Below are 13616 nucleotides of genomic sequence, written 5' to 3'. Positions count from 1 at the left end.
ACCAATGGGAGCGCCCCCTTGAGCCCCACAGTGACACAGGGGCCTCTGGGGGATGCTCCCATGTATAGACGGGATGCTGGGTATATAGTGGCAGCATGAGTCTCTCAGCTGACTAGTGTCACTGCTACCACCAGTACGGGGGAGTGACCCTCTAATAAGCTGGCTCCTCAGCTGGTGCCTGACCTGGTCAACCTGACATTGACCCTAAGTTCAAATCCTATCAAAAACCAGCATGACTTTTAGCCTTAAGCATCACGGGGGCTGTTGGGCGTTTTATGTAAGTTCCCGCTTCGTTTTATATTTTATTGGTTTTAAACATTTTATTCCAATGCAGTATGAGAAAAGCAAAGCACTGCAGCATGTAGAACAGGTATTGTTTATAGCATTTGACATTTCCTATCCATTTCTGACAGCTTTTGATTTCACTTGATCCAATGCCTAGTTGCCATTAACTCCTTAACAGAGGGGTGTAGCAGCTGTATGTTCAGTATTAAACATGTTTACATGTTCCTGCAGACGCAGTAATAAATAATCAGTTCAGATTTGCAGGGCTGCGAAGACTGGGGAACTGAAGACTTAATTCCTCATCTAGAAAATGGAAAACAAACAGGTGTTAACAGATTCAGGGATGCTTTGCTGTAGTAAAGTTGACAAATATGCATGCTGAATGGTGGGGGAGAAATGCAGATGCCCATGGGCCCTGTGCCCAAAGCAAGCACAGGCACATATCATTGCCAAAATAGCACTGCTGTGCTCTTGTGCAATACCCATTCACGAAGCTAACATAGGAAAGTACAAGTTTTGCCTTAGCAGAATAGGGACACACATTTTTCCACTCTAGTTCAGTTGTATTAGGACTATTGATGGGCAACTAGTCTCCCACATTTATTCTACAGATTATATAAAACAGATATAGGTAATCTAGGCCAGTGTCATAATCTTGCCAAAAAAGGCAGAAATACATTTTAAACCCAAAAGTGGCATTAAGGGAACAAGCATTGTTTTGTACAAATGACATGTTTTGGGTACCACTCATATGAAAGGTGAGGCAAGCTTGTTTTCAAATATTCATGTTGAATATCTTCACAAAAATACACATTCTATTTACAATTACCAGTGCAAGAGTTGAAAGAAATGTAAGGATGAGCTCTCACAATTTACTTATAACTATAGCTCTTTGAAAAGGAGCCTTGCTCATATAGTTGCGTGTATGAGAAGAGTCCTTCCCTTTGCCTGACACTAGATCCTGCCATCAGTGGGGCAAGGGAGAGTCATCACCTTCATCTAGTACAACACTTCCCAACTTTGGGCTCCCAGATGTTGCTGGAGTACAACTCCTGTCATCCCCAAACACAATGGCCGTTGGGGATGAAGACTCAAAGTTGGGAACTCCTGATCTACTAGTAGGAAGCAAGAAAGGGTTAAAGTTACTTGCAAATCAGGGATTGTGTGGGATAGGAGAGCCCAGCATTAATACTGATCCTAGAGCCCTACAAACTTCTGTGCAGTAATTGAGAGCAACATGTAGACAGGATCCAGCATTATCTTGCAGATCACGTGTGCTAGGGGGTAGGTATGAATGTTTATATCAGCGGATGAGTGGAAGAGAAACTGTTACACAAGGCCTAAGAAATACTGGATTAGCAATCTGTCAAAAACTTAAGAGGAAAACTAATTTAAGCAAGCAATTTAATTTAGACTTACAACTGCCAGGGAAACTTACATTAAAAGCGGGGGGAAAGTAAATCTTACAGAAGTTAGAACATAATTATTTGGAACTGCTAAACATGCAGCCACCACAGTTTCTTTCAGAACAAGAAAACAACATAATGGTGTCCTGTTTTATGTATTCATTTCTTAAACAACCAACCTCCTTCAGGAAAGGCTGTAGAATTTAAAGAAAAAACTGTTACCCTTTAGGGCAGGGGACAAGAACCTACTACTTAAGTAATGCAACATCGCCACCATGTGCTTGATTTTGCAAATTGCAGTTTTATCCAAAACAGTTTTAAAGGGCTGAATTTGTTGCACTATTTGTCAACAAATGCTCTGGAAGACTAATCCTTGATCATGCTCAATTAATCACAGTCAACTCTCATCTCCTAATTAAATTTTTCAAATACAAAAATATATATACTGGTAGTATCTGTTTGTATATCAATCAATCAATCAATCAATCAATCATTATTACGGTCTTTCACCAGCATACTGTTTGTATATTAAACTAAGAAACAAAGACAACCACAGGGCTCTGTGGTCACCAGGAGTCAACACCGATTCAATGGCACACTTTACCTTTAATGATGTGAAGGGATGATGATGATGTGCAGATAATCACATACCAAAGTAACATCATCTGGAGTAATGCAGACTACTACAGTACAGTAAGTTGTGAAGTTGGACAGAAAAGATAAACCTAAGAATATAGCATAAGAGCCCTAGTGGATCAGACCAAAGAGCCATCTATTTAGCTTCCTGTTATCAGCAGTGGTCTTGCAAGAAGCCCATATGAAGGCAAGAGCCCTCACCCTCAGTTTGTCCCCAGCACTTGATATTTATTTATTTATTGTTAAATTTATTTATTTATTTTCTATATTCAAAAGGTAGACTGCCTTGTAGTCCTGGAGATACCATTTAGCTATTAGGGCTAATAAGATCTATCTCCATGGATCTGCCTCTACTGCTTCTAGATAAAATTCAGTATGTTAGAGTATAGCCCGATTTCTATCCGGAGGAAAAAAATCCACTTTTGGGGGGAACTTTGAACCCGCAGTAAAGGCTCACAGAAAACCCGCGGTAAAGCCTGCTGTCTGGGAAAGTTCCAAGAGAAGACAATGAATACCTTCTTCAACTCTTTCACTGACCCACTGTGGAAACCCAACCACGTCAATAGCCTCTACAATAGGAAGCGGGAGGGCTGTGTGACTGCACAGAACCACCACCACTACAGGTACATGAAAGTCCTTCACAGCCTTATAATGGGAGATTTGTGAGCTCACTTCCTAGATGGTGAGCATAGAGTGATTGAAGCACCAATTTCTCAACAGTGGCCTGTTTCCTGGCATTGACACCATGGCATAATACAGTACACAAGACAGATCAAAAGCCATGGATTATGTTTTACGTATGTCCTCCAGATGAATACATTTCAAACTGTCATTCAAGAAACACTCTGGCCTGTGAACTAGGAGCAATGCTGTGATTACCATTACTTGCCAAGAGATGAAGATTCATTTTTCCTGCTCTCTCCAAAAGACTCAGGGATAGTTGCAACATGTACTTGTATTTTATCCTTATACAGCCCTTGTGAGGCAGGGCAAGTTGAGCATAAGATCACCCAAGTTTACTTAAGGACTATTTGAACTTGCATTCCCCACAACCAGTGCATCTTAACAGAATAGTAGTGACCAAAAGCAGCTCTATACATTACAGTGGTCCAACAGTGTGTCACACAACAAACATGTTAAGTGTGGATTACTTACCCATGCCTAAATACCTTTAAAGACCAGGCATGGGACCCTGATTGGATCAGAACTCTCTGATATGTACAGGTGAAACTCGGAAAATTAGAATATCGTGCAAAAGTCCATTAATTTCAGTAATGCAAATTAAAAGGTGAAACTGATATATGAGACAAACGCATTACATGCAAAGCGAGATAAGTCAAGCCTTAATTTGTTATAATTGTGATGATCATGGCGTACAGCTCATGAAAATCCCAAATCCACAATCTCAGAAAATTAGAATATTACATGGAACCAAGAAGACAAGGATTGAAGAATAGAACAATATCGGACCTCTGAAAAGTATACAGTGTACTGTGCTTGATTGGCCAGCAAACTCGCCTGACCTGACCCCATAGAGAATCTATGGGGCATTGCCAAGAGAAGGATGAGAGACATGAGACCAAACAATGCAGAATTGCTGAAGGCCGCTAATGAAGCATCCTGGTCTTCCATAATACCTCATCAGTGCCACAGGCTGATAGCATCCATGCCACGCCGCATTGAGGCAGTAATTGCTGCAAAAGGGGCCCAAACCAAGTACTGAATACATATGCATGCTTATACTTTTCAGAGGTCCGATATTGTTCTATTCTTCAATCCTTGTCTTCTTGGTTCCATGTAATATTCTAATTTTCTGAGATTGTCGATTTGGGGTTTTCATGAGCTGTACGCCATGATCATCACAATTATAACAAATTAAGGCTTGACTTATCTCGCTTTGCATGTAATGCGTCTGTCTCATATATCAGTTTCACCTTTTAATTTGCATTACTGAAATTAATGGACTTTTGCACGATATTCTAATTTTCCGAGTTTCACCTGTACACTGCTGTTTAAAGAGGCAGGTGTGTCATTCAATTATGCATTTGCTGCACGAAACACCAGTGCACTCACAGCAACTGGGTCTATGTGAAGTCTTAAGCACCCTTCATTGCAAAATATGATGCTTCTATATAAATTAATGCTTGTGTTTTGAATGGAACATATGAAGTTGCCAGAATTGGATCACTGGTTTATGTAGCTCAATATCGTCTACTGGTAATATGTGACTCCCAGTGGCTGTAAAAGGTCAATGCAGGAATCCTTCCCAGCTTTTCCATCTAATAGCCTTTACCTGGAGACTGAACCTTGGACATTCTGCATTCAAAGCATATATTCTACCTCTGCATTACAGCCCCATTCATACCTGCATTACCAAACTAGTTGAATTAAATAGTAAATCCTAAATATCAATGGCCACCACTGGAACACTGCAAGCACACTTCTACCTACGTAAAGTAGAAGTAAGTTAACTGAGATCAGTTGGACATTCGTAATAAAATTCATTGGGGTGGGGGGAGACCCACAAATGTATCAATGCAATTACTGTAACTGAGCATGCTTAAGACCAGTTTAAGGTCCCTCTGCATGGCAAGTTCCGAGGCACAATGGATTTGCATCTTCAGTCGGTGATGGTTCTTCTCAACCCATTCATCTCAAAGTCAAAATAAAAATAAATACAAATTCATGGAATTTAATAGAGTTGGTTGCTTATAACAACAAATCCACCAACTAAGGGTGATACATAGGGTTGTATTATAAAATAAAACATATATTGAATGAGCTCTTCATTGAGAAAAAGGGATATCCAGGCTGAGTCTCAGTGCTGCCTGTGTCAGATTCCATATTTCCCACAGAACATGGTGTTATTAATACCAATGGATGGAATTCCCCCTCTCCCCAACAACACGATTATTGGTAAGCAATGCTTGACTATTTTGGCTGGCATACTTTGGCCAGGGTGGGTGGGGCAGAAACATCCACTGAAGAAAACATCACATGTGAGGAGAATACCCAGCTAATTGCACAAGTGTTAGCTGTTCCTCTAAGAAAGTTCTGATTTTTATCAAAGCTTTATGAGTAAGCTCCACAGTTTCATCCCACTTATTCTTTTCTGGGCTTGTGTAGGACACCAAGTTCTCAGCATACTGCAAGATCAACTTAAGAAATCTGTTAAGAAGCAGGAAAAATGAAATTATGAGAATATAATAATTTGATATAAAATACATTTTTAAAATAAATCAAATGTTGACAATGGTTTTTAACGTGTGTGTGTGTGTGTGTGTGTGTGTGGTCCTCCACTCATATTACTGGAAGGGCAATCATCACTATTACAGCTGGAGAATGATAGCACAATGCTCCCTTTCCCAGATAGCACAAGTCCTATCCCTGTTCATTCAAAAGCAAGTCCCACTATGTTCAATGAGCTTACATCCTTGTACTTAGCACTGCAGCCTTGAACAATGAGTTCTTTTGGAAACTAAAGTTGTACAGCAACACTGGGCAACATCTTCTCAGCACACTATTGAAAGTGTCTTACATTTATTCATCATATTACAGCTAAGAAAGGAATGGAAAAAATTACAAATCACTGGAGATAATGAGTGGATCAAAGCAGTTTAACGTGTCACTTTCATACAGCCAGAATATACTCACTTGAGGTATTGTTGATATTCAGAAGGATTCTTTTCGCAAGCAGTATGAATATTAATTAGCTCCAGAGTAATCAAGATTAAGATTAGTTGCAAGATCGGAAACAGAAGTTTAATACTAGGGGAAAAAATTGGGAGAAAATTAGAAACAAAAATCAAGCCAGACATCTAAATGAGAAACATTTAAATGGATTAGATGAAAGTTACATCAGGTCACAACCACTTAGTTCAAGAAACAGCAGGAGAGTTTGCTTATCATCTGACAGTCTCTGTCTCTACCACCTTGCATCCCTTCAGCTACTCCGATGAAGATTATGGTCAGACTCTAAACATCTCTGCCAGTCTATGTCCTGCAATACTGGCATCATGTCAGATGGTAAACTCAAAAGGGGATGCGAAGTTTACTCTCAAATGGCTAAGGTAATCCTATTCTAGCCAGAAATCTGAAATTTCTAGTTCAATACATCCCTATTATTGGAAAAGTCTGGACATTTCCCATCTTATAGCCAAACTTTGGAACACAACGTTTCCTGTATAACAGAGAATGGCATAGATCAATTGAAGCTGCACATGGGATGAAATGTTGGGTTGTGAGAGTTCCATTGCCTCTTCAGCTTGGGTTGTGCGTGGATTCCAGCAGCAGCCAGAAATACTGAACGAAATACAGAGCTATGCTTACAGAACGCAATCTTCATCTGAGTGAGTGATACACATCTTATGTGTATATATAGCTTTGTTTGTCTAATAATTTATTTTGTAAGTTTTCAGTTAAAGTGAATTCTACTTTTTTTAAATTAAAAAGCATCCTAACCTCCTTCTCAGGCGCAGATAGTTATGTCTCTGGCGTGATCTCAGTGACTTATCTATCCACTGCTTATATCTGGTTTCACAGGTAGAAATGACTTGACAGAGCACTTGATGACACTGTGTGCTTATCTGACGAAGCACCACAACTATTTCCAGGACAGACCGTGGGCAAAAGAGGATACGAACATGCTTGTTGCAGAGTTCAATTAGCAACCTGAAAGACAGAAACATGTATTCAGTGTTCTTTAAACTGCAGTAAAAGAAATTAAGCATGTTCAACCTGATTGTATTAACTACCTCTAACAGAGTAAACACAATCTTATTAACTACCTCTAACAGTTAGAGTAAACACAATCTTATTTACTATTAAAAGGGGCAAAGTGATGGCTTATTCCATGTTACTCCAAGAGATAATCACAAATCAAATTAGAACGAGACCATGTAAGGGCTAAAAAAGGATACAGGAAGTTGTGCAAAAAACAGCTTTCTCCAAGAAGGCTCTCTCTCTCTATTTATTTTTTTTTTTTAAGCCTAGAGCTGCCTAGAAAGTATCACAGAATTTTAAGCCATAAAATGAACATGTATTTCAAATCTGACACAGGGAAGGATGAAAGTAATCAAACTTACTCCTCTGTTAAAAGACTGTTTACAGGATCACCTAAAAGTCCAACATTTGGAGACAAATATGGCTGCAGTAGAGATAAAATATCAGCAGTCACACAACCACAAGCAACAGCAGCAATATCTTTTTCTGACCTAAAAAGACGAAAACACAAAAATTACCACACCACACCTTAAGAATTGAGTTGGAATTTTATACAAGATTTATTTGGATAAATGGATGTTATGTAATAGAGCCATCAAACAAAGAGTAATTAGGGGCAAAAAACCACCTAGTATTGGCTTGGACATGATCACACTTTTTCCAAAAAAGAAAGGAAGAAATTGCATAGTGGACGATTTCCTAAGTCTACAATAAGGACAGATCTGCTGGATCAGGCCCAAGGCCTACCTGATCCAGCATCCTGTTTAGTACATCCTCTCTCATCACCTCAAATTGGCCCAGTTATTCAGCCTCCAAGCCTGAAAAGCTCAGTTCTGGAGAGTGATTATAGTCAGTATTCTCTGCCATGAAGACGGATACATTCTGCTTCCCTGAAATCTCCTCCTCAATCATCTCTTTCATGCCTTCATCATCTAAGGGTCCAATTGCCTCCCTGGCAGGTTTTCTGCTTCTGATATATTTAAAGATGTTTTTGTTATTCCCCTTGACACTTCTAGCGATATGCTCCTCAAACTCTCTTTTTGCTTCGCTTATTGACTCCTTGCATTTCTTTTGCCAGAGTCGATGGTCCTTTCTGTTCTCTTCTTTGGGGCATGACTTTCATTTTCTGAAGGAAGTCTTCTTCCTTTTTATAGCTTCCCTGACTTTACTTGTTAGCCATGCTGGCATCCTCCTGAACTTGGTGGTACCTTTCCTCCTTCTTGCTATACATTCCAACTGAGCTTCTATTATTGTGGTATGCTTTTGACATCGAACTGGTTCAGTTTGACAGTTCAGGGTCGAACCAAACCACCCCCTATTTGGTCCAATCCTAGACTGGGACACCCCCCCAGGCCATTGGGGGTGGGTGGGTTACAAACGGGCTTAAATTTTTATTTTTTTTAAGTGGGCTTCTCCAAGGCCATGGGGTGTTTGTGTGTCCATGGAAGTTCCCCCTTCCCCCACCGGCCTTCCTTATGCCAAAAATTGCCTGGTTCGGGCATTCTTTGGCCCTTTCTTAGCCTTTCCCCCATCACGGCAGCCATTTGGAGGCTGCCACATATGTGCAATAGGCCCCTGAATGGCCTGGTCATGACCCAGGCCAATAGGTTTTGTGCACACCCCTATGATTTGACCCTCCTGACTTCAGCTTCTGTTTTACCAATCCCCTCATTTTTTAGACGTTTCCTCTTCTGAAGTCCAACGCATCTGTGTTGGACTTCCTTGGCAGTGCTCCACTCACATATAAGCTGAATTGGATCACACTATGGTCACTGTTCCCCAATGGTTCTACAACTGACATCTCGCACCAGATCCTGGGTACCACTCAGGATTAAGTCCTGGGTTGCCTTCTCTCTGGCTGGTTCCACAATCAACTGTTCCAAGGCAGATTCATTTAGCATTTCTAGAAATTTGGCCTCTCTTTCAATACCCGCACATGAGTTTGCCCACTCTATGTGAGAGTAATTGCAGCCAGCCATTATTGCAGCTCTGTCTCTCTTTGACACCTCTCCGATTTGCTTCTCCAACTCCAGGTCATTCTCAGCGTTTTGATCCAGAGGGTGACGGCACGTCCCTAGCAACACATTTCCTTCCACTCCTTGTATTGTCACCGATAATGATTATGTGAAGGACTCTAGTCCTCCTAGGTTTTCTAGCTTGTGGGGTTTTATCCCTTCTTTAATATACAGTGCTACTCCACCCCCAATCCGCCCCTCTCTATCCTTTCTGTAGAGTTTGTATCCACGAATAACAGTGTTCCACTATTTCTCACCATTATGCCAGGTTTCTGTTATGCCCACTCTAGCTACGTTCTCATTAGCAACTAAGCACTCCAGCTTGCCCATCTTGGCTCGGAGGTTTCTGGCACTGGTGTATAAACGCCTATATGCCATGTCTCTTACCTGGCATTGGTGTGTACTATCTCCCTTACTGTCATTAGACTTTTTTGACCAGCTGTCATGTATTTCCATCTGCTCTACTCCTGGTTCTACTCTGTCCACTTCTGGTTTATCTGAAAAGTTTGCACCCTCGTATCTTTGGGAATTTTGCTTGCCGAACCAGATACTACCCAGTTCCAGTTGGCAATCCCTCAAGCATCATTTGAAAAGCTGCTCTGCAACCTTTTTGATTTTAAGCACCGGCAGTCTGGTTCCATCTTGGTTCAAGTGGAGCCCATCCCTTTTGTACAGGCTTCGCTTTCCCCAAAATGTCTTCCTACCTTCATTCTCCATGACAGGTGAGGAGCTGTCATAAGGCTTATTCAATGAACATGTTTGCTGCAGTGCCTTCCAAGCCCTATAGACAACACCTTTACTTATTTCAGCAGGACTTGGGCTCCATCCTTCCCCCCTCTTCTCTGGGGAAAACCATGTTGTCACAGTGTGCAGCATATCAAGAACAGCACAGGATATGCCCAAGGCTCCTCACATCCTTCTGCCACAGCCACAGCAATGCGGGCAGTGGGGAAGCACCCTTTCTCCAGGGGTCATTTTGGGAGGCTGGAAGTGTGGCAGGGAGGACTGGTGGGGCAACAACAAATTTCTCCAAGCTCAGGCTTGGATGTGCCCTTTGGGAGCTCACCCCTCCTTACACAATAATCCTACAGTATGGGGAAATGCTTGACTAACAAGCAGAAGGTTGCCAGGCAGCAGCGATATAGGAAGATGCTGAAAGGCATCATCTCATACTGTGTGAGAGGAAAACCACAGGGCTCTGTGGGCGCCAGGAGTCGAAATCGACTTGACGGCACACTTTACTTACTATCTTCTTATGCTCATCCAACACAACCTTGTGTTATCCCTTGGTAGAGCTGTTTTCTCCCATTTCCTACACAAAAATCCTACAACATCTTAAACAGCCGTTGCTTTTTCCCCTTTAGAAAGACAATACAGATTTCACATTTGATTGCTGCTTCTGTTCCCTCATAATTTGCCCCACCATAATTAGCAATAGATGGTTCTTACAAAATTGAAGGGCCTCTTCTTGTTCTATCTCAACTAGAACACTTTTGCAAGGTCCTCCATTGCAACGGGACCAAAAGAAACAAATACCTGGTCAGTTAATCCACTTTTCTCCATGATTTCTGTCTCTTTGTTAGGAGTGTGTACAGACCCCTAGCGGTGGTCCAGTCTGAATTCAAACTGATTTTGGACCAAACTGCTGCTTTGCAAACCAGTTCGATTGAACCCAGCGGCTGGTAAGGTCGAACCAACGAACCAGCTCAAACCAGTTCGCGATCGAACCGCTCGAACTGGCTCAGTTTGCAGAAGACTGGTTTGATCGTGAATCAGTTCTGCACATCCCTACTTTTTGTGATGCCTTCATAAATGGACAGAGAAGGCTTAGCTTGGCCCAATGTTGAACAACATAAGGTTGCCTCAGTGCTGTATAATCCATGAAGGTGGGAGTGGATGGATTTAAATAGCAGGAATTTTCAATTGCTGTGGGGTTTTTTTAGTTTGGAATATTTTCTAGACGTTAAATGTTCTAAACCTTGTAATACAAACAATGTATGGTTTGGAGATAGGGTTTTCACTATGACTTGCTCTGAGCCTTCATAAGAACATAGGAAGCAGCCATATACTAAGTATGACCTCATAGATCCATCTCGCTCAGTATTATCTACACAGACTGGCAGCGGCTTCTCCAAGGCTGCAGGCAGGAATCTCTCTCAACCCTGCCTTCAGAACAGGATGGAATAGAAATCATTCATATATTTATACTCTCGATATTTATACTCTCTCTCTCTCTGTATGGCTTCTGTTAAAATCTAGCAAGAAGATTTGCAATTAAGCTTTGTCTTACTACATTCCTTACCCACCAACCTTAATAATAATAAAAACTAGAATCTGGGTGGGTGAGGGCGGGGCGGAAGGTTTTACCCTGCTATTTCTTGAACTTGCTCTTGCTCTTCTGGCAGTACAGGAAGATGAGACCATAAATTAAGGCTTTTCATGCACTTCAGTACCTAGAAAATGAAAAATAAATTAGTGTAGAAATCAGACTGATCGGATCTTAACTTCTTTGAGTTATTACCGGAACTTATTTACCTAAAGTCACATGTGATACAAACAGTTGCTGAATTAACTTTATTTGGCAGTCTATAATTTGAAACTGAGCTCCTAGGATATTGTCAAAAGTACTTTTTAACATGTTAAAGACTGTGGCTGTCATCCTTACTAGATTTACGTGAGGAAGTCCCATAGAAATTAAAAGGAAAAGTTAAATATGCCTTTTGTCAGGATGTCAGCTGTGTGTGTACCCATTTGACTCCCATTTACATTAATGGGACTTAAAAGTATGTTACTTGTGATATTTTACAGCCTGGGTTTTTAAAAGCTTCAAGGGACAAACTCACTATTAAACAATGGGGGGTGGGGGAATTACGTACCTGTTTTTTAAGTTTGGCTATTGGATGAAACTGAGAAGAATAGCAATCTGCACAGCTCATCAGTGGTTTGAGGAATGTATGTTCCTGATTTAAAAAGGAAATTACAACAGATAATAAAATATAAATATATTTAAATCCTCCTTCTGCAAACATGAACATAGCAGAGTATGAAATCACTGTGCTAAATGATTTCAGGAAAATTGCTTACACATGATTATTACAGAAAAATATATCCACAAGTAGATATGTGTAAGCTATAACTTAATATTACATAATGAGGCTGTTCTCATGAGCAGCCAAGACTGAGCTAGGGCAGTTAAGCCCTGGCTTGGCTGTCCGTGGGAACACAGGGGAGCTGACAAGCTCTTGGTGGCGCCTCGGTGGCAGTGAGTGAGAGCACCCTTAGCCATGTTTCCTTGACCATGTATCAGCATCAGCTGCTTTCAGCCGGTGCTGACACACTGACGGGTACCAGCGCATCACTGGGGGATCCCCACAATGCCCCGTACACTTGCACAGTGCACTGTGGGATTTCTGGGGGCCAGGACACATTGTCCCAATCCCTACATCTCCGCTATGTAGTACTGCTAGTCTGGGAGCGCATTTTGCGCTCCCAAGAGGAGAACCCAGTTGTCTGGGGGGGGGGGGAAGGTGAGTTTATCAAGCCTCCCCCATCCCACGCCCCGTCGTGAGAACGACCTCAATGTGTAAACATTGGTTTAAATAGTATTTATGACGACTACGTCTAATCAACTTTATTTGTTAGCTGTCCCATAACAAATTATTCTCTGGGTAGCTCACAATACAACATTAAAAGCTTCCAATAAAAACCCATAACATACAACAAATCATAACACAATACAACAAAATACAGAATACACTACAAAACATTTTAAAAACGTTAAGAAGAAAAGAAAAAGAAAATCAATTTTAAAAAGCCTGAGTAAACAGAAAGGTCTTCACCTGGCATCTAAAAGAACTAAGTGATGGTACCAGGTGAGCCTCACTGGGAAGGTTATTCCATAAATGGGGTGTCACATAGATTGCAACATGGGAAGCCTGCATGCTTGCCTGATTCAGATGTAATGGGAAAGCATAGTTTTCTGCTATATAAACGAGCCTCTGTGAGCTGTGGAGCTTGTTCACTCCTCCCTCCTCTTTCGTGCAGAAGAGGAGGAGGAGATCAGCTTTCTCTATTGCTTTGCAGGAAGGCACAGTACACATTGTGTCCAAACTCAGGAATTGTGGCTTACATCAAGCCAGACTTGGGGAAAAACAAACCAAGATCCAATTGTGGTTTCAGATGTAGTCTGAAATAAACCATAGTGCCTTACGTTATTTTAAGGGAGCCACAACTTGCAGGTTCAGGCATAATACAGAACCATGTTTTCCTTCAAAACAAACTTTAAAGCTTTCCGTCTCCTCTTCTTGAGTGTGAAAGGAGAAGAAACTGAGGTGGGGAGAGCACAAGCCCCCAGTGGCTTATTCACAACTATGGATTCCTGTTATGTCTGAACCAGGCTGCTATGCGTTAAGACTTTAGTGGACACCTTCAAAGACACTTGTACATACATACACACACAGTTAGACAATGAATGTTGGGGCTTAAGTAGGTGTGATGGGAGATCCACAATGGATCTCCTGATATTTTGTCTAACCTTAAAATTGCTACAGGG

General features: G+C 41.3%; 1 protein-coding gene across 8 annotated transcripts in view; it reads right to left on the bottom strand.

Moving 5' to 3' along the window:
- Positions 1-289: 289 nt before the first annotated feature.
- Positions 290-13616, bottom strand: part of ERMARD (ER membrane associated RNA degradation) — a 54416-nt gene continuing 41089 nt past the window's right edge. For 4 of the 8 annotated variants that reach the window (XM_053297527.1, XM_053297476.1, XM_053297493.1 and 1 more), the window contains 6 exons: positions 11941-12024; positions 11432-11517; positions 7412-7540; positions 6789-6998; positions 5982-6095; positions 5004-5495 (listed from right to left, as the gene is read on the bottom strand). In XM_053297527.1, the coding sequence (XP_053153502.1) occupies positions 5321-5495; positions 5982-6095; positions 6789-6998; positions 7412-7540; positions 11432-11517; positions 11941-12024 (798 nt within the window). In that variant the 3' untranslated portion in view covers positions 5004-5320. Of the gene's footprint in view, positions 589-5003; positions 5496-5757; positions 5886-5981; positions 6096-6788; positions 6999-7411; positions 7541-11431; positions 11518-11940; positions 12025-13616 lie in introns of those variants that run through there. The other 4 variants (XM_053297499.1, XM_053297486.1, XR_008316492.1 and 1 more) reach the window with 4 other exon arrangements.

Source organism: Hemicordylus capensis, chromosome 1, assembly GCF_027244095.1.
Source record: "Hemicordylus capensis ecotype Gifberg chromosome 1, rHemCap1.1.pri, whole genome shotgun sequence".
NCBI lineage: Eukaryota > Metazoa > Chordata > Lepidosauria > Squamata > Cordylidae > Hemicordylus > Hemicordylus capensis.
This window is presented reverse-complemented; position numbering and strand designations above follow the sequence as displayed.